The 20,711-nt window shown below is 36.1% G+C and overlaps 3 protein-coding genes across 3 annotated transcripts; 1 reads left to right on the top strand and 2 right to left on the bottom strand.

The window, feature by feature from the left end:
* Positions 1-1,399: 1,399 nt before the first annotated feature.
* LOC143391363 (olfactory receptor 52J3-like) lies at positions 1,400-2,341 on the top strand. Its single transcript, XM_076844062.2, has one exon. The coding sequence runs from the start codon at positions 1,406-1,408 to the stop codon at positions 2,339-2,341; it is 936 nt and encodes a 311-aa protein (XP_076700177.2). The 5' UTR covers positions 1,400-1,405.
* A 3,518-nt stretch (positions 2,342-5,859) lies between these two features.
* On the bottom strand, positions 5,860-7,019 carry LOC143388569 (olfactory receptor 52A5-like). The gene is made up of 2 exons (XM_076842253.2): positions 6,094-7,019; positions 5,860-5,902 (listed from the first exon to the last, which is right to left on the bottom strand). The coding sequence occupies exons 1-2, from the start codon at positions 7,017-7,019 to the stop codon at positions 5,860-5,862; spliced, it is 969 nt and encodes a 322-aa protein (XP_076698368.2).
* Positions 7,020-19,769: 12,750 nt separating this feature from the next.
* Positions 19,770-20,711, bottom strand: LOC143391362 (olfactory receptor 52J3-like). Its single transcript, XM_076844061.2, has one exon. It carries the CDS (start codon positions 20,703-20,705, stop codon positions 19,770-19,772), a length of 936 nt encoding a protein of 311 aa, XP_076700176.2. The 5' UTR covers positions 20,706-20,711.

Here is a 20,711-nt window from a genome sequence, read left to right as displayed (position 1 = left end):
GGTGTTTTCATATATGCATATAGGAAAGATTTGTCAGAATTCATTCACTGTCTTTCCTATTCCTGCAGAGGAAAATTAAAGTTGTGGCATAATTAATAGTTTCCATAATAAAGTTAATAAGTAAGACTATCAGAGGATGAAAGTTAAGTGTGGATTCTTGATTCCAGGGAGGGAGACAGAGAAATAAAGAAGATTGGACATGGACTTCACATACAGTCTCACAGGATTTACTGCCCTGGGAAATCTCTACATTTAAAATATCATTAATTAAACACTTCTTGAAATTTGGACTTTTCTCTGTGACTTTTCTCTAGACTCATTTATACCTGAGACTTCTTCTCCTTCCTTTCTTTCTTCTCTTCACTGGTTTTCTTTCCTACTTTCCTTTCTTTGTATGCTCCTCTGTCTATTCCTTCTGTTTTATATAGTCCTATCTATCACTTCTTTCTGAAAGAACAAAAGAGAGAGGAACAGAAACAGGTGAAGGAAGGAAGCAAAGAAAGAAGGGGAGAGAGGAAGTAAAGATAACAACAGAAGTGAGGTAAGTTAGTAGCACATATTTCTTCCCCTGATATTGACCACCACTACTGTCTTTATTTCTTTCGAGTGTCCTTTCAAAAAAACTTACTTCCTCCATGTAGGGAAGTGTATTGGCTGTCCCAGGATATTTTGGGGAATTTGGCAACAAGTAGAAATTCTTGGCGTCTTTATTAATTTCTACCAGGATATGATTAACAAAGAGATGCATTTCTCTGCTGAAGGTGAGTTCCAGCAACAGAAATATTCCACATATCTGGGCAATAATTTGCATATATGAGACAAAATGCAGTGTGTCTGTGGGGATACATGAATAATCATGGGCAAGATGAGTTATTGAGGCATTATTTTAAATACAGACCATTTAAAATACTGACACTAAATAAATTAATTTAAACTACTCCGCTGCATTTTCTGTTAACCCCTGTGTCCAGGAACACCCATATTGTTGTATATACTGTCATCCTCTGCATGCAGGTATTAGTTTGCCTTTCTGTGATTTTATATGTTGATACAATTAAATAAGGTGTGCTTTGTCTCTGAAGAAGACTGTCATCACCACATAAACATCAATCTCAGGTTTTTGAATATTTTTCCAGGTTTTGCATGAGATTTGAGTGAATGAGTATAAAATATTATTGAACAAAGCCTCAGAGGGAGACCCACTATACAGTCCATGTCCCTTCTGCCTGAAGTATACTTAGTCCGTCCCCATATCTGACTTTGGACTCAACTATTAGCATTAGTTTTTCTGAAAAAGAAGAATCCAGATACAAATTAAGCTTATTGGAGAGGTTTTGAGCTAAGCATTTCTAAATCTTAATTTTCTTTCTAGGAGTGGTCAACTACTCTTCTCATTGATGGCAAGATGCTCCACACCAACATTACCACTTTCCACCCAGACACCTTTTTTCTTGTAGGCATCCCAGGACTTGAGGCTTTCCACGCATGGATTTCCCTACCTTTTTGCTCTGTTTACTTAATGGCTCTGCTGGGCAATGCTACAATTCTGCTGATCATCTGGTCTGACCATACTCTGCGGGATCCCATGTTCTACTTTCTGGCCATCTTATCAGCCATAGATCTGGCTCTCTCCACATCTTCAGTGCCTCGGATGTTAGGTATCTTCTGGTTTGATGCACATGAAATTGGTTTTGGAGCGTGCGTGGTTCAGATGTTTCTGATACACACCTTCACAGGAATGGAGTCAGCAGTACTTCTGGCCATGGCCTTCGACCGCTATGTAGCCATCTGTGTTCCACTTCACTATACAACCATTCTGACACCTCGGGTGCTGGCAGGCATTACTGTGGGAATCATAATGCGACCGGTTCTGCTCATGCTGCCCATTCTGTACCTAACCTATCGCCTGCCCTTCTGTGAAGCTCGAATTATTGCCCACTCTTACTGTGAGCATATGGGCATTGCCAAGTTGGCCTGTGCGAGCATTCGCATCAATGCCATCTATGGCCTGTTTGTGGCTTCTTTCCTCGTCTTGGATTTGGCACTGGTTGGGATCTCCTATGCCCACATTCTCCGTGCTGTTTTCCGCCTCCCATCGCGAGATGCCCGCCACAAAGCACTGAGCACTTGTGGCTCACATGTTGGGGTCATGTGTGTTTTCTATACCCCGTCCCTCTTCTCCTTTCTCACCCACCGATTTGGCAAAAAAATTCCCCGTTATGTCCACATCCTTGTTGCCAACCTGTATGTGGTTATCCCACCTGCCTTCAACCCCGTTATCTACGGTGTGCGGACCAAGCAGATTCGTGAGCATGTAGTCCATGTTTTCACTTCAAAGTAGAGGTTCTCGTTTTTGTAGTTCTTGAGAGTGTGACTATAACCCAAGATGCATATTTTGACTCTTTTCTAATGATCCTTAAAGCATACAAGCAAAAAACCCACCAGATACTAAAGAAGCAAACTTTGGAGCATGCATTTGTGTGTTGAATCTCCATATTGGCTTTGAGTGTTTATTCTTTTGAATGTAGGCTTCCATTACAGTGTGGAAATGGAATAGGGATTCCCACTGAAGCACTTTCTGTTTTTAACTATTGAGTTCAAGTGAATTCATATGTCTTTCCATTTGAAAATAAGATGGTATCCCAGCTTGGCACAATCAGTTGATTGCAATTTTCTTGAATTTCTGTGAAGAGAGAAACACATTCCAATGAAAATTAAGAATGATCTTAATACAATTCTTAATTACAGATCTAAATGAATTTGATTTTTCTGAGAATATAATGGCAATATTGAGTCACAGTTTTTAGAATGTATAATACTTCTTTTCCATTTTAATGCTTTATTCTTTCCTTTTCATAAACATCTGTAGGCACCATGTGCCCTCACTGTACAAGTATGGGAAAACAGTACTTTTTTAAGGAATGAAAATATTGTTTATAAGAGAAACAGAAGTCTAACAAGCCATTTTTCAAGTTATGCTTAATAAGTTTTTTATGTTTGTGTGTGTTCAATATATTTAACCAACCATCTCTCTATATGGGCAATTCTTCTGCTTTGAAGTCCTCTTATTTGTAGAATGCAACATATATCCACCCTGTATGGCTTGATATTTTTCTAAAGTAGGTCAGTCCCAGACATGTTCAGGTATAAGATAAAATTTTGAAGTCAGGAATTTTCTGATGTTCTTCCAAATATTTTTTGAAGTCTTATCAAGAAACTCTTAGGTTAAAGGCAATGTTTTATTGCTTTGACTGAATTTGGTACTGGAAAAAAATAGATATGCATAGAGCAATGAGGAAATATTAGACAAAGATGACTTCTCAGGATATTATAAACTAATTTTTGAGTGGCACATTCATCATCTGATGGCACAAAAACGACTTTAAAGTTTTGTGACATTACTAAATGGACTAGTAAATAGAACAAATTAAATGATTAGTAAAAAAAAATTTCAGGGATCAGAAGTTTGGAAAATAGATTAATTTGCTTTACAATAAAATCATGAACTAGAGATTTCAGTAAAATATTTCTGGAAGGAATTAATGGCAGGAAATATAAGAAATATCTATATATGGTTATCTGAAAGATACATTTTTTATATTTTTAGGATGTACTTCTTTCTATCAGAGATAAAAATATTCACAAATTTCTCATGTGTCTTGTTGTTCTGGAATAACAACAACAACAACAACAACAAAAATGTGGAAAAAGAATAAAATTAGAGAATTCTCACTTCTCGGTCTCAAAATTTATTACATTAAGAAGATAGTAGGGTGATGAATAAAGATGGATATTTGATGAATATCATGGAAGATAATAGAGTGTCTAAGGTTTCCAGCATGCTTAAGGTGCCAAGAAGCCAAACAGAAAAGTTTAATCAACAAACAGTGGTAAGTCAATTGAATGTTCACACTCAAGGAACTGTAACCCCAACTGTCACTATAATCAGAAAAACAAACAATAAATAAACAAATTCAAAGTTGGAGAAAATCATAGAATTATGTATAAAATATAAAAGTTTAAAACTCTTAATAGGAAATATAGGTGTAAATCTTTGTGTCTTTGTACTGTGATGATTTTTTTAATATGAAATAAAAAGCAAAATCAATGAAAAAACAAATACATAAAGTACACACATTTAAATTGACATACATTAATTTTGCTGTATCATCAAGAGATAATACAACTTACTGAATGGGAAAACATATTTGCAAATCATAAATCTGAAAGTACAGTTATATATTTAGAACTAATAAAGAATTCTTGAGACAATATAATGAAAGTCAATTAATCCAATTAAAGATGGGCAAAGGAAGATAAGTACATGAAAATTTCCTCAACATCATTAGTCATCATGGTAATGCAAATCAAAACTATAGTGACACCATTTTACATCCATAAGAATGACCATAATATCAATTCTTTAAAAAGAAAGAAAATCAGAAGCAGAGATGTGAGGATGTGAAAAAATCGAATCCCTCAGACCTTGCTTGTGTGAGGGTAAAATGAAACAGCAATTTGGGAAAACAGATGATCTGCATTATGAATAAAGAGCCAAAAGATAAGATGGTGAATAAAGCCCATGTTTTAAACAAATAAAAAGGGGAGAAAAAAAGATGAGTTGAAAGAGAATATTAAAATGTTGTCCATGCAGCTGGGTGTAAAGTGATTCACACCTGTAATCTCAGTGACTGAGGAGCCTGAGGCAGGCAGATCCCAAGTCCAAAGCCAGCCTCAGCAGTGTAGTTAGACCTCTTCTCCAAATAAAATAAAAAGTTCTAGTGTGGCTCAATGGTAAAGGATCATTTGGTTCAACCACCTAGTACCACATACACACAAAAAATGTTTTTGATAGAAACAGGAAAAAATATGTCATTACAAACATATCTTGATAATGCTTGTTTAATGTGTGTTCTGGGACTGTAGTGAGAGCATAGATTTACATGTATGTTTCTGACCCAAAAGTGTCAATTGTGTTTACGGACTGACATATCAGTCAATAAAGGCAAATGTGGGTAGTGTTGAAAATTTAAGAAAAAAAATCTGCAAATCAAGTTATTGTAATGTTCAGAGAGTGCACAAGTGTTGTAGGCTTTGAGAGTGTTGATAAATACGTAAGTTAGTATATAGTAATTAAATTTTCAACCAATTTTATAAACGCAGTGAAGCATAGAGTACAACCTTGTCTCACATGGAAAAATTTAGTAGGTTAGTGTACCAAGGAAGATTCATAGCCCTTGTCTTTTTTAAAAAAGGGGTTTTTTTTTTAGTTGTACATGGACCAATACCTTTATTTTGTTTTATGTTGTACTGAGGATAAAACCCAGTGCCTTACGTATACAAGGCAAGTGCTCTACCACAGAGTCACAACCCCAGCCCCAGCCCTTGTCTTTTGATTACCACACAAAACACAATTCTGCCCACTCTAGAGGTACATTGAGGGAAATAGGCAGAAAGCTATTTGTAAAATTTAAAGAGCTCTCAGTTTGCAAAATTTCACTTCAAAAAATAGTATTTAATGACTTCATTTTTATTCAGTCTACTAGTAAATGGTATAAAATCCTCAGGCACTCAAGGCCCTACTAACCGCAATATATATATATATATATATATATATATATATATATATATATTCAATCTACCATGTTACATGAAAACATTAATATTTAATAAAGCTTTACTGTATTTAGAGTTTACTAAACATTAAAATATGAACGTTTTATCATGACTCATAGTTTAGAAACTAGTGTTAGAAAGTATGAGAATAACTTGTACCAATATCATAGGATAAAATGCATAAAACATAGGGTAATGTTTTCCCAAATTGATCCTATTCCAAGGTTAGAGAATGTTCAAAAGTTAAACAAAGTTATAGAAAGCATTATTAGTTTTGATTACATAACTGAAATTTTATCTGAAAATGTGTATATGGATTATCCATCATTTTATTTGTGAAATCTGTTCCAGCCCATGAAAATTAAAATAACACAAGGATTATCATAGTATTACCTCACATGACAAGATTACTGTGCAGATTATCATAAACAAAATGAGGAATTGGAGAGCTTGTGAATTTAACCCTTGGGAGTGAACATTTTGATCACTCCCTCTCGGATTTGTTTGGTCTTCACTCCATAGACAATAGGGTTAAGCAGCGGCGGAACAAGCAGGTAAAGGTTGGACAGCAGAATATGCACATACGGAGCAACATTGAAACCAAATCTGTGTATGAAGGATGCAAAAAATGTGAGAATATAGAACTGAAGAAAGACAAAGATGTGGGCTGTGCAGGTGTTGAATGCCTTGAATCGTGCCTCCTTCTGTGGCAACTTATACACAGCCTGGAAGATGAAGGCGTAGGATAAGAAAATGAAGATCACATCAAATCCGAGGACCGAGAAAGCCACAAACAGTCCATATGCTTTGTTGACTCTGACATTTTCTGCAGCCAGCTTTACCACAGCCATATGCTCACAGTAGGAGTGAAAGATGACTGTGGTCCGGAAATGCTTGAGGCGCAACTTAATTAGAAGTGGACACATGATGATGATGATGGAGGCTCGAATGGTCACTGCCATTATAATGGTGATTAGTACCTTCTTAGTGAGAATGGCAGAATGCCTTAAGGGCTCACAGATAGCCACATATCTGTCAAAGGCCATGGCCAGGAGAATGCCAGACTCCATGCACTGGAAAGTGTGTGTAAAATACATCTGAATCAGACAGGAGTCAAAGTGAATCTCTCTTGACTGAAGCCAAAAGATGGCCAGCATTTTAGGGGTAATGCAGAAGGTCAGGCCTAGGTCAGTAGTGGCTAATACAGCTAAAAATATATACATGGGCTCATGGAGACTATGTTCAATGCGAATGATGCTGACAAGCAGAGCATTTCCAAAGGTAGCCAGAATAAAAGAAATGAAGAATGGAATCCCAACCCAGTGTTGCACTGATTCAAGGCCTGGAATTCCAATGAGAGTGAAGACTGATGGCTTGAAGCAGGTGCCATTGGCAAATGGCATGATGGGACAATGATGAAAGAGTCCTCCAATCTTCAGGTCTAACCAGAAATTATGAAATTTATTAACAGCTTTAATTGTGCAGCATCATCCTGGAAAAGTAATTGGAGAAATAATATAAATTAAGGCATTCTTCTATGGCTAAACTAGACTTCAACTTGATTTTATTAAAAGAAAATTGGTGGGTTAATTTTTTGCTTTTTAAAAGGGTTTATATGAATTATTATCTTAAACAAAACTTTTTTACTCCTCAAATAAAGCATATGCATGGAAGCTTGATGAAAATGAAACAAAACTCACTAATGATAACTCCAAATAATATATATTCAAACTTAAGTATCTACTCATCTTCTTTACCTTTAAGAGTATTATAAATAAATACAGATTAATGTGAAGTACAGCTGTTTTATTTAGCAAAATATTATAAAAGTTTTTTAAATACATGAAATTGAGTGTAACATTCTACTATAATATAAAATAAAATCTCCTAGTAGTATTTTTTTTCCTTATATATGATTCTCCCTCCTCCATGTACTTATCTTTTCATACATAAACTATCTTTTATCCTGACATTTTAAATTTACTTTTCCAGTTATTTGTGGCACCCTTGTGATTTTACCACATTCTCTGATCAAAGGCCGATGTTAATAATATAAGTTATTCTAAAGAATATAGAATTCTATGGACATTACATTAAAATTTAGCCTATACTTAAGATATTGTGTGTGTGTGTGTGTGTGTATGACTTGCATAGTTTGAAATTTAACAGAAATAAACAAAATAAATAATAATCTCTTACTTTTTTTTTTATTTGCTAACAGGAAAAGAAGTTCCTGAAAAAATTTAATCAAAAGTAAAAAATAATTGAAAAGATGAATGAAAATTCTCTTTAAGTTACTTTCCATTTTAAATCACTGATTACTGAGACCCTTCATGCCTAGTTCAAGGAGGGTAAAACAGAAAATATAAATATTGTTAAAGGGTCTGTTTTACTTCTTTAGCATCATTATGATCATAATTCGTTAACGGCTATTTTTGGATTTAATTAACGCATAATATAAACACTAGTGGGTCTTTCTGAGGTTATTTTATATTCTAACTCTTCTCTAAGGAAAATATAAGGTAGCAAAAGGCCATGAGATCATGTTAAATCCCCGTCCCCACTGCTTGCCCGCACATACTTTTAAAGTAATGGCCAAGTGAGTTGGACCTATGATTGTTAGAGATAATGGGTAAATCACATAATGACCCTTATCTTTGATATGTTATCTGTCAAGTAAAAATAAGCAAAAACCTGGTCCACTTAGTATCAGCTTTCACTTCACTGCCCTTCTAGGCTTTTCCATACATCCAGATCTTTGATCATGTTATGTTGCCCCTAGGGGTTAGTGTTCCCACAGCATTGGGTTTACTTCCCCTTCAGTCACTGCTGCCAGCACAACCCAAGTTGGTATAGTCCACAGAGAGAACCACCAATTTATGCAATTTTTTTTCCTTTTCTAAGCATTTTATCCATTTATAAAAAGGTATTTTGAGACATAGTCTTCCTAAGTTGTCCAGGTTGATATCCAACTTGAAATCCTCCTGCCTCAGCCTCCTGGATAGTTGGAACTATCCACCATGTGCAGACCTCCCATTTTTAAGGGACACTGAGTAAGGATACAAATAAGAAAAGTAACTACCTGTCTCTTTCTTCACTTGAGATATCTACAACTCTAGAAAGATTAGAGGCGGCCCGTATTTGTGTGCTGGGACAAAAACACATGTATATGTTTGAGTTGAACTGTCTCAGACCTAAGTGCAAGGTGAAAACACCTGAAGATTTATCTCCACTTTTTATATAAATGAATAGATAGAAGATTTGTAGTGAAAAATAAAAACATTTATAGATACTTTTAATTTGCCTCTAGTCTTCCCTACTTTGTATACCTCAGAAGGAATTAAAAGATGTAATTTGGTATGGTTCAGACATGTGGGAACTGGATAAATAAATTATGCTACATTTATTTGATGAGGACTACTCTGATTATAAAAATATTTTAGTATTCTGAGTAATTTAAACAAATTTTATAATACCTTTCATGTATAATAAAAATATATATTGTTTAAAAACACCTAAAATGTTTTGGTTATTTACAATGTATCCAATAATGTTCCATATTGCTCCTGATGTTTGTGAACAAAGAGAGGTCAAGTAACTGACACATTGTCTCAGAGCTAGTAAGCAGTGGGGACAGGATAAATCCAAAATTATCTTTAATCAGTATACCAAATTAAATTGTTTCTGATATATACTTTAATTCCATTATGGAAAAATGTTTTTGCAAAAGATAACTGATCAGAATTTCATTGACTTTTTATTATATAAATTTTAATATTAATGAAAGCAATCTTTGGGTTGTAGAATTTGAGAAATTTCTTCATTTTGACATGTTACAATTTATTGTAAATACAGCAACCAGGGACAGGGCACATGCCTGTAATCCCAGGAATTTGGTTGGGGTGGGGGCTGAGGAAGGAGTTTCTGAAGTCTAACCTGGCACCTTAGTGAGACCCTGTCTCAAAAAAATAAGTGGGTCAGGGCTGAGGATGTAGCTCAAGGATACAGCACCTGGGGTCAATCCCCATTTTGCAAAAAAACTTAAAAATCAGAAAGAAAGAAAGAGAAAGAGGGAAGGAAGGAAGGAAGGAAGGAAGGAAGGAAGGAAGGAAGGAAGGAAGGAAGGAAGGAAGGAAGGGGAAGGGAAGGAGAAGGGAGGGGACAGGAGTGGGGGGAAGGGAAAGAAAACACTAAAATGAAGAATACAAACCCAACAAATGTTTTTCTACATTTCAGTGAAACTGGAAATGTCAGTATTTTCAATAAAACTAATATCACTGAAATGTCTATGAAGTTATTTTCCCCAACATGAGATTGTATGTTAAAAGTAAATAAACAATAAAAATACAGCCTCTAACTTCTAAGAACTCAGGTTTAAAATCAAATAATAAAGATAATGGTTGCAATATAAAAACAAATACAATGGCGTGAGCTAAAGGTAAACAGTCAGAAGTGCACTTACTCACAGAGCAGTAAACTTCATCTCTAGTCCTATGACTAGCTCCTTAATCTAAGTTAGCACAATGAATTTTACATTTACTCAACCAAAACCCAAAAAAGTGTTATGCACTTTCTCTGTTGGAGGCACTGCTCAAGTGACTAGTACCACACCATGAGCAAATTACAACAGCCCACAAAGCTCTGCACCCCAGAACATCCATTTCATAATGTGTGCCACTAGATGAGGAAATCAGGTTGCCTTTTTCTGGATCCCAGCACTTGCCTAATGGTTTCAAGCTGGATTGAAGCTATCATTCTATAGGGCTATATGGGAAATATCAGCAATAACAACATATAGCACTGTTAGGAAACTATGGAGTTAAGGACTTTTCAAGAATCCACATACATTATCTCATGTAATTGTAAAAAACAGTCCATGAACTTTCTTCTCTTTGAAATTAAACACTTAGTCATGAATCTAGAAATTGAAAACAAGGTGTACCTCACACATATGTTTTTTATGGTTAGGAAATGTTACTCAGTTTCTGCTTGTTACCATCTCTCTTGCATTCAAGAAGCTTTGTTCTTCAAAGCCCTTCTTAGCAATGTCAGATGAGGAGAAACAAAAACCAGGACAGATATTCCTAATTGTCTCAGCACAAGGATTTATGCTTTGTCCCCTCATTCTCTTCCTTGTGTATCATTACATACTGCTGTCTATACTTTTGGTCTCTTGTAATAATCATCTCTTTCTTTTTTATTATCTTCTCTGGCAGAATAAGGAACAGATTCCCATCTTTTAATAGCTTGTGAATTCTTAAATGTCCCTTCTAATTAGTGCTAAAATACTCACATAAATCTGGACTTCAGAAAACAAATGTGTAAGAGCCTGTGTTGGGTCACCCCAGTAGTGTGCCTCAGGTCTGTGAGGATGGTGGCTGCCAGTGGGTTGATAATGCTAAGACACTTCCCTTAGGAGTCTGCTGGTACTCTAGAGACAAAGATAATTCTGGCTTTACAAAACCAGACTTCCCATCTTAGACTGATTTTCTCTTTGCATATTTTGCATACTGAACTTCCTCTAACACACACACACAAAAAAAAAAAAAAAAAAAAAAAGAAAGAAAGAAAGAAAAAGAAAAAACAAGGACAATAAAAACTTATGGAATATGAAAATAGACAAAGGAGAAGGAAGAAAAATACAAAATAAGCAATGACAACAAAAAATGTGTCTCCTCAACCATCAATAGCAATGAAAAAATTTATATCTGTTGATACCCATTATTTTCTACATAAATTATGGCTCTCTCCCACATCCCTAATTATATTTTCATGAATCTTGAGAAATTTCTTCATTTTGACACATTACAATTTATTGTAAACACACCAACCAAGGGTAGGGCACATGTCTATAATCCCAGGAATTTGGTGAGAATAAGTATTTAATAAACATTTGAATATAATATTATCTCACTAAAATATTTAGATCACCACAGATACTTTCCAGTGCAGTAAAATTCAAAAGTCTGTATTAAGAGAATTCTATTATTCATTAATTCACTCATTTAATAAATAATTATTGGCAATAGATGAGTGCTGGGCATGGTTTAGATGTCAGTAAAGTCAAATGTGAGATCTCTACTTACATACCACTAACATTTTCCAATGTCACCCTAGCCTGCATCCCTTAATGACCAAGGAGAAGTTAAGTCTTATTTTTATCCATAATATTATAAATGTAAAGACTCTCATTTTGTTCATTTTAATGCATCCTTCAAATGAAAATTCTCACATCTTTCAAGCTCATCCCAAGCCTTCTTCATAAAGCCATCTGTCTGTTACAGTCATCCAATTTTGGTTCAATATTTCTAAAGTAATTTGTATCCATTATTTTCTACATAAATTTTCATTGCTTTTCTAGACTCTATTTTACTTATCTCAACCATGATCTTCGTTAGTTCCTTTCTTCTGCTAACTTTTGATTTAATTTTTTCTTATTTTTCTGGTTCCAACATTAGGGTGCTTATTTGGTATTTCTTCTTTTAGATATAAGCCTTTCACGCCATGAACTTCCTTCTTGGAACTGTTCTTGCTTCATAAATAAGAAATTGGAAATAACATGAATAGATGGAAATGCATGCTTTGTTCATAGGTTGGAAAACTATTATAAATTTTCCATGCAACTGAAAAACAATCTACAGATTCAAGGCAATTCCAGTCAAAATCCTTATGTTCTTCTTCACAGATACAGAAAAAAGCACTACCATTTCTGTGAAACTACAAATGAGGCCAAATGACAAAAATAAATAAATAAATAAATAAAGCTATAGACAGAAAACTACCAATTTAAAAATATATTACAAAGCAATGCTAATTGTTTTAGACAGCTTTTGCATCACTGTGACAAAAGTACCAAACAAGAACAAGTTAGAAGAGGGAAAGTTGGCTTTTATGGTCCAGTCTCAGTCCACACATAGCCAACTCCATTGCTCTGGACCCTAAGTAATGCAGAATATCATGGGGGAAGACTCCAGCAGAGGAAAGCTGCTCAGTTCATGGCCTGGTCAGGAAGCAGAATGAAGCGGGGAGGAGAAGAATCTACAGGAAAGTGTTCACCTTTCCAGTGCAAGCCCCAATGACTCACCTTCCTGCCTAAAGTTACCATGCAGTCAGTCTATTCAAACAAAAATGGATGGACTGATTAGGTTACAGCTCTCATAATCAAATTGCTTCTTCTCTGAACATTCTTGCATTAATATGAAACGTATTAGAGGATACTTCATATCCAAACCATAATACTAATCAAAATAGCATGCTATTGGCATAAAAGCACAAGTAGGCCAAAGGAATAGATTATAGAGCCCAGAAATACACTGACATGTCTACAATCAATTGATTTTTGACAAAGGTGCCAAGAATACACAATGAGGAAAGGACAGTCTTTTAACAAATGATATTGGAAAAACTGTATATCTACATGCAGAAGAAAGAAAATTAATCCTTATATCACCTTGTATTAAAGAATGAATTAAAAGTGATAGAAGATTTACATTTAAGACCTAAATCTTTGAAAGTAGTAGATGAAAACAAGGGAAACATTTATGATATTGGTCTTAGAAATGACCCAAAACAATTGCAAAACAAGGAAAAATAGATACATGGGATTGTATTAGCCTAAAATGCTTCTGCATAACAAAGGAAATGATCAACATAGTAAAAAGACAATTTAAAGATAAGAAGTAAATATTTACAAATAATCATTGTAAATACATAAAATATACAAGGAACTCAAACGTTAATTATAGATGTTTTTATTTTCTTTGTCAATTGGTTGCTATTTTGCATATACACAATCATACTATCTGTAAATAAAGACAATTTGATTTCTTCTTTTCTGATTTTTGTTTTCTTTCTCATCTTGGTGCATTATCGAGGGCTTCCAACATGATGTAAAATACAAATAGAGAGAATTGTTGCAAGTGAGAACTAGTGTTGAGTTTCTCACAATTGCGTATGCTTTAACTGCAGATTTTTATTTACAAATTTTGTATAATGAATTGTGTACAGATTTTCTTTCTTCCTCTATAAAAAGTATTTATTTTCTTCATTATTTTGTCTTTGCTTCAGTTTAATATAGTGATGAATGTGTATATGTATGTATGTGAATCTATATACACTTACATATACACATACATATATATGTCTTTATGTATACACATATATGTATGTCTATATATTGACACACACACACACACACACACATATATATATATATATGTATTTAATACACAAAAGTCATAATCTTAAAAGCTTAGAATTATTTTCTTCAGAATTAGGAATGAGCCAGGTTACCTATTTTATTATACATAGGAATGTATGAGTGTGATAAATATAATAAGAGAGAAAGAGAGATGGTTATTACAAGACACTTAATGTCCAGCCAAAAGTATGTAATTGTAACCAGAATTAGACAGGCAGTCAGTGTAGATAGGTAAATAGAGTCAAGTCAGATCAAGGAGGCCAACTTTGAGTGAGTCTGGGAAGTTGGAGACTATCCCCTGAGGGACTGAAATGTTAATTTCTTCAGAGCCTTTTCTCTAACCTGCTCCAATCTGTTGCCAAGGTAACCTATCTGCGGAACTGCCCTTCCCTACGGGGAACTATAAGGTGTACACACACACACACACTACTATATATAGTAGTGTCCTTGACTGCTCTATCCTGCCCTTCCGCCTTTCTCCCACCTGTTTCCTACCTTTTGGCCATCCCACCGAGCATTCCTAGGCCTAGTCACAAATGCAGGAAGGAGAAAGAAAAGGGGGAAAAAGAGAACAAAGGAAGCCTAGGACATATAAAAAGGGCAGAACACCCTGCTTCTTGGGATACTAGGATATCAACTATGGCCCCCTTCTCCCTCTCAGGAGAAGTCTACGTTACCCCTTTTTAAATAAACCCTGCTTCATATCCTTGCCTTGGCGTGTTTCTCTTATGTTCAAACTTCAACATGTGGGGAAGCAGGACTCGTCACCCATAACTGATATGTTAGACCATAAATAGAACTGACACTTTTTGAGCAGAAACATGTTTGCAAGTGATTGGTCACACTGCAGTTTCAGGATGCACATTTTATGTGCATTGTCAAGATAATATTTATAATGTCATATTTTTCCTGTTTTAATGAACAACATTTTTTTGTGTGTATGTGGTACTAGGGGTTTGAACCAAATGACCTTCTACACTGAGCCACACTAGACCTTTTTATTTTATTTAGAGACAGGGTCTCACTACATTGCTGAGGTTGGGCTTGGACTTGTGATCCTCTTGCCTCAGGCTCCTCATTCACTGGGTTATAGGCATGCACCATTTTACACCCAGTTCTGTGAGCAACATTTTAATATTCTCTTTTAACTCATCTTTTGTGCTTCCCCTTTGGATTTGTTTAAAACATGTACTCTGACCCACAGAGCACAGGCAGGCCCAGGTCAGCCCTGCTGACCCCACACAGTGCACAGGTAGCCCCAAGAGAGCTTCACTAATGCCTGTGGAGCCAGCACTGGGTCCGAACTGCATCTTTGAACACATCATCCAATGCCACTGCCCGGGGATCCCCCCAACCCGACCTGACACTCCATCCCTGAAAGCGGCTGCCTTCATCTTGGTACATCTTTAGTTGTAGCAATTCCCAGTTTGGAACACTGGTTGGGCAGGTATCCATAATCCCCAGATCCCCCCTCTTCCCAGAAGCGGCTACCCCAACACTGACTGCCCAATACAAAACCAGCTCTTCAAGACAGGTTTGAAAACCCTGGAGAGCAACAAATAATACCTCCCAAGAGAAAGACCCCCAACTAGGAAGTAGAGATGGGGTTTAGAGCTAAATTAGAGATCAGGAACTGTGATGTCTACAGGTAATATAAGGAGATAAGACTGAAAGACCCACCGATTCCCTGTCCAAGAAAGACGCACGAGGCACTGGCTGCAAACGCAAGAGGTTTATTCAGACACAGATGCCTGCGGGTGCTCAGCAAAACCTCAGCCGGAGCTTTGGTGAACTGGCACACCGGGCTTTGGGGTACAGGTCTTTTATAGGATAATGGGGCAGGTTTCGCGCGCATGGGAAGTGACAGGTTTCTTATTGGTTATTTTGAATCCAACATATAGATTATCTAAAGGGCAAAGTTGTTTTTCACTTTATGTTCCTGGATAAACCTCATGACAGTTACATATTAACACTCTGGTTTTTCTGTTCCTGCTTACCATTATCAGTTCCTGTTTGTTCAGGCATGCCTTGGGATCTGCTTTTCTGTTCTTCCTCAACCATCCTGTCCTCTCACAATAGACTACCCTTAACTGATTAACAGATAGACCTCTCCGGTGTTTACGTGGGTTAGCAACACGCCCTGATGGTTTCACAATGGGGCCTGGGGTTTCTGGGCTGGGGTCTTTCAAGACCATGCACCCACACCACACAAGCAGGTCCCAAAGGAGATCCTTTGGGTGTAGTCTCGTATCAGGGACCCTCTGGTGCCAAATCCCACTTCCAGGTGCTCTGCACCCAAGACCAACCCTCCCACCCTGGTAACCTTCAACATCTTGAGGGTGGAGATACCAGCTAACAACACACAACCCCACCTATTGGATGAGAAGGGAAGGAGGAAAGATACTGATCTCCAACCAAAACAATCCTGTTTCTTCTTTCCAGACTTTTACCCCCTCCTCCTTCCTCTCTATTCTCCCACCTTCACATCCTCAATGTTTGTGAAACCAAGTACTTTGCATGAATTAGGATACTGAGGACTGGGATGTCTGAATAGTATATTACAGTTGTGCTGTATATTCTTTTATTTCCCATTTTTTTGCTTTTTATTTTTCTTAGTATTTAGTATTTATGTGTGTTTGTTTTAATACTCTACTGTCTTCCCACTTATTTGTCTCCTCAAAATCATTTCCTCTGTCTTCCTCTGTTACTAAGCATTGTCTTTAGATTCCCTTTTCACACTTCCTAAGATCTAATAACTCTATATCCTCACCCCTTATCCCTCAACATCTCATCTTCACCTCACCCCCGGTTCTTTGTCCACCATCAGAAACTGTAAACCTTTTTGCAAACCTACTGTTTATTGTAGAAATTAATTTAACTCACCATTTCTGTGTATTGTGACAAAACTGTAAATGCCTTAATAGCAACCATTTAGTTTAAGGTTATGTATTGGGATCTGCTAACATTGTTCTTCCCCTCAGAGGAAAGGTATTGGAACTCTGCAGGGGCACTATAAGCTTAAAGTGTAAAAAATGGTAATGCTGCAGAACCTCAGTGCTAGAGGAAAGACACGCAAACAATATGAAAAAAACAAGGGAAAGCACTGCCCCAAACAAATCAAGATACCACATTATTAGAATCCATGACTAGCACAACAGAAGAAATGACAGAGAAGGAGTCCAGGATGTACATAATTAAAATGTTCTGTGAATTAAAAAATAATATAAGAGAACAAATTCAGGGAGCAAATTATGATTTTAATAAAGACCTACATAAGCAAATACAGGAAGTAAAAGATTACTTCAATAAGATGATGGAGGTTCTGAAAAAACAAAACAAAACCAGAAATCCTTGTTAAAAGAAACAATAAACCAAATTAAAAGTTCAATAGAAAGCATCATCAACAGATTACACCACTTGGAAAACAGGACCGTAGACAATGAAGACAAAATATATAATCTCGAAAAGAATGTAGATCACACAGTGAAGATGGTAAGAAACTATGAGCAGAATATTCAAGAAATATCGGATAACATAAAAAGACCAAATCTAAGAGTAATTGGGATAGAGGAAGGCATAGAGTTTTAAACCAAAGGAATGAGCAATCTGTTCAATGAAATAAAACATGTGCTTTACTCACCAACATATCTTTTGGACTCTATTCACAATTCAATCTGTTTTCCAAAATTGTGGTTTCATTTTACATTCACACAAGAGAGGCCTGAGGGATTTGATTCTTTCACAGTCTCAACATCACTGCTTATGACTTTTTTCTTTTTAAAGAATTTTTATTATGGTCATTTTGATGGATGCAACATGGTATCACTGTAGTTTCGATTTGTATTTCCATGATGACTAATGATGTTGAGAAAAGTTTCATGTACTTATCTTCCTTTGCCCACTGTTAATTGGATTAATTGAGTTTTCATTATTTGCCACAAGAGTTCTTTATTTTAACTCACCATTTCTGTGTATTCTAAATTTATACTTGCCCTTTCAGATCTATGATTTGCAAATATTTTCTCCCATTCAGGACATTGTACTATGTCTTGATGATACAGCAAAAGGTTTAAATTTAAATGGATGCCACTTTATGTATTTGTTTTTTCATTGATTTTGCTTTTTATTTCATATTTAAAAACATCACAGTACAAAGACACAAAGATTTATACCTATATTTCCTATTGAGAGTTTTAAGCTTTTATCTTTTATACATAATTCTATGGTTCTCTCCAACTTTGAATTTGTTTTTTTATTGTTTGTTTTTCTGCCTATGGTGACAGTTGGGGTTACAGTTCTTTGAGTGTGAACATTCAATTGGCTTACCACTGTTTGTTGTTAAAACTTTTCCATCTAGCTTCTTAGCACCCTAAGCATGCTGGGAACCCTAGACACTCAATTATTTCCCATGAATATATATATCCAGCCTTATTCATCACCCTACTGTCTTCTTAGTGTAGTAAATTTTGAAACTGAGAAGTGAGAATTCTCAATTTTGTTCGTTTCCCACATTTTGTGGTTATTCTATGATAAAAAAAAAAAAAAGGCCCAGGGGAAATCTATGAATGTTGCTATCTCTAATAAAAAAGAAGTACATCCTAAAAACATAGGAAATGTATCTTTCAGATAACCGTATATAGATAATTATTATATTTCCTGCCATTGATTCCTTCCAGAAATATTTTACTGGAGTCTCTAGTTTATGATCATTGTTGCAAAGTGAATTAATCCATTTTCCACACCTTGAATCCCTGAGATGTTTTATTTTACTAGTCCATTCAGTAAAGTCACAAAATTTTAAAACCATCAGATGATGAATATGCCACTCAAAAATTAGTTCATAGCATCCTGAGAAGTCACCCTTATCTAATATTTCTTCATTGTTCTATGCATATCATTTTTTTCAATACCAAATTCAGACAAAGCAATAAAATGATATCTTTGAGTTAAGAGTTCTCTTGATACGACTCCAAAAAACATTTGGAAGAACACCAGGATATTCCTGTTACATGCCTGACTTCAAAATTTTACTTTCTACCTGAAGATGTTTGGGAGTGTTCTACTTTCACAAAATATCAAGCCAAACAGGATGGATGGATGTTGCATTCCACAAATAAGAAGCCTTCAAAGAGGAAGTATTGCCCACATAGTTAGACAGAAGGTTTGTTAAATATATTGAAAACACACAAACATATGAAAATGATTAAGCATAAATTGAAATCCTGCTTCTTAGAATTCTATACATCCAAGCTTCTCATATAAACAATGTTTTTATTCCCTAAAACATACCATTTTCTGGTACTTTCACTACATGCTTCTCCAGAAAGGGAGGCAGTGGCAGAGTGAGGGCACATGGTGCATACAGATTTTTATGAAAAGTGAAGACAAAGGCATTAAAATTGAAGAGAAACACTATACATTTTAAAAACCTTGACTTAAAAATGCCATTAGGGTCTCAGAAAAATCAAATGCATTTAGATTGAAATTGAGCAATGTATTAAGATCTTATATTTCATTTGAACATATTTCTCTCGTCACAGAAATTCAAGAAAATTGCAATCAACTGATTGTGCCAAGCTGGGATATCATCTTATTTTCAAATGGAAAGACATATGAATTCACTTGATCTCAATAGTCAAAGTAAAAATGTGGATGTGTAACCGATGTGATTCTGCAATCTTTGTAATGTTTTGAATAACCAATTAAAAAAAAATAGAAAGTGCTTACTGGGAATCCCTATTCCATTACTGCACTGTTATGGAAGCCTATATTCAAAAGAATAAACACTCAAATGCCGATATGGAGATTAAACACAAAAAAGCATGCTCCAAAGTTTGCTTCTTTAGTATCAGGTGGATTTTTTGGTTGTATGCTTTAAGGATCATTAGAAAAGAGCCAAAATATGCATCTTGGGTTATAGTCACACTCTCAAGAACTACAAAAAGGAGAACCTCTACTTTGAAGTGAAAACATGGACTACGTGCTCACGAATCTGCTTGGTCCGCACACCGTAGATAACGGGGTTGAAGGCAGGTGGGATAACCACATACAGGTTGGCAACAAGGATGTGGACATAACGGGGAATTTTTTTGCCAAATCGGTGGGTGAGAAAGGAGAAGAGGGACGGAGTGTAGAAAACACACATGATCCCAACATGTGAGCCACAAGTGCTCAGTGCTTTGTGGCGGGTATCTCGCGATGGGAGGCGGAAAACAGCATGGAGAATGTGGGCATAGGAGATCCCAATCAGTGCCAAATCCAAGACGAGGAAAGAAGCCACAAACAGGCCATAGATGGCGTTGATGCGAATGCTCGCACAGGCCAACTTGGCAATGCCCATATGCTCACAGTAAGAGTGGGCAATAATCCGAGCTTCACAGAAGGGCAGGCGATAGGTTAGGTACAGAATGGGCAGCATGAACAGGACTGGGCACATTATGATTCCCACAGTAATGCCTGCCAGCACCCGAGGTGTCAGAATGGTTGTATAGTGAAGTGGAACACAGATGGCTACATAGCGGTCAAAGGCCATGGCCAGAAGTACTGCTGACTCCATTCCTGTGAAGGTGTGTATCAGAAACATCTGGACCACACAGGCTCCAAAACCAATTTCATGTGCATCAAACCAGAAGATACCTAACATCCGAGGCACTGAAGATGTGGAGAGAGCTAGATCTATGGCTGATAAGATAGCTAGAAAGTAGAACATGGGATCCCGCAGAGTATGGTCAGACCAGATGATCAGCAGAATTGTAGCATTGCCCAGCAGAGCCATTAAGTAAACAGAGCAAAAAGGTAGGGAAATCCATGCGTGGAAAGCCTCAAGTCCTGGGATGCCTACAAGAAAAAAGGTGTCTGGGTCGAAAATCGTAATGTTGGTTTGGAGCATCTTGCC

This window comes from Callospermophilus lateralis, chromosome 2 (genome assembly GCF_048772815.1).
Source record: "Callospermophilus lateralis isolate mCalLat2 chromosome 2, mCalLat2.hap1, whole genome shotgun sequence".
Lineage (NCBI taxonomy): Eukaryota > Metazoa > Chordata > Mammalia > Rodentia > Sciuridae > Callospermophilus > Callospermophilus lateralis.
This window is presented reverse-complemented; position numbering and strand designations above follow the sequence as displayed.

Bases quoted from the DNA above. Each gene is read 5' to 3' on its own strand.
- LOC143388569 (XM_076842253.2), bottom strand. From the start codon at position 7,019: ATGCCATTTGCCAATGGCACCTGCTTCAAGCCATCAGTCTTCACTCTC. The intron at 5,903-6,093 runs GTTCACTCCCAA...ATAAAATTTCAG, and splicing joins CGAGAGGGAGTGATCAAAAT to TTATGTAATCAAAACTAATA.
- LOC143391363 (XM_076844062.2), top strand. From the start codon at position 1,406: ATGCTCCACACCAACATTACCACTTTCCACCCAGACACCTTTTTTCTT.
- LOC143391362 (XM_076844061.2), bottom strand. From the start codon at position 20,705: ATGCTCCAAACCAACATTACGATTTTCGACCCAGACACCTTTTTTCTT.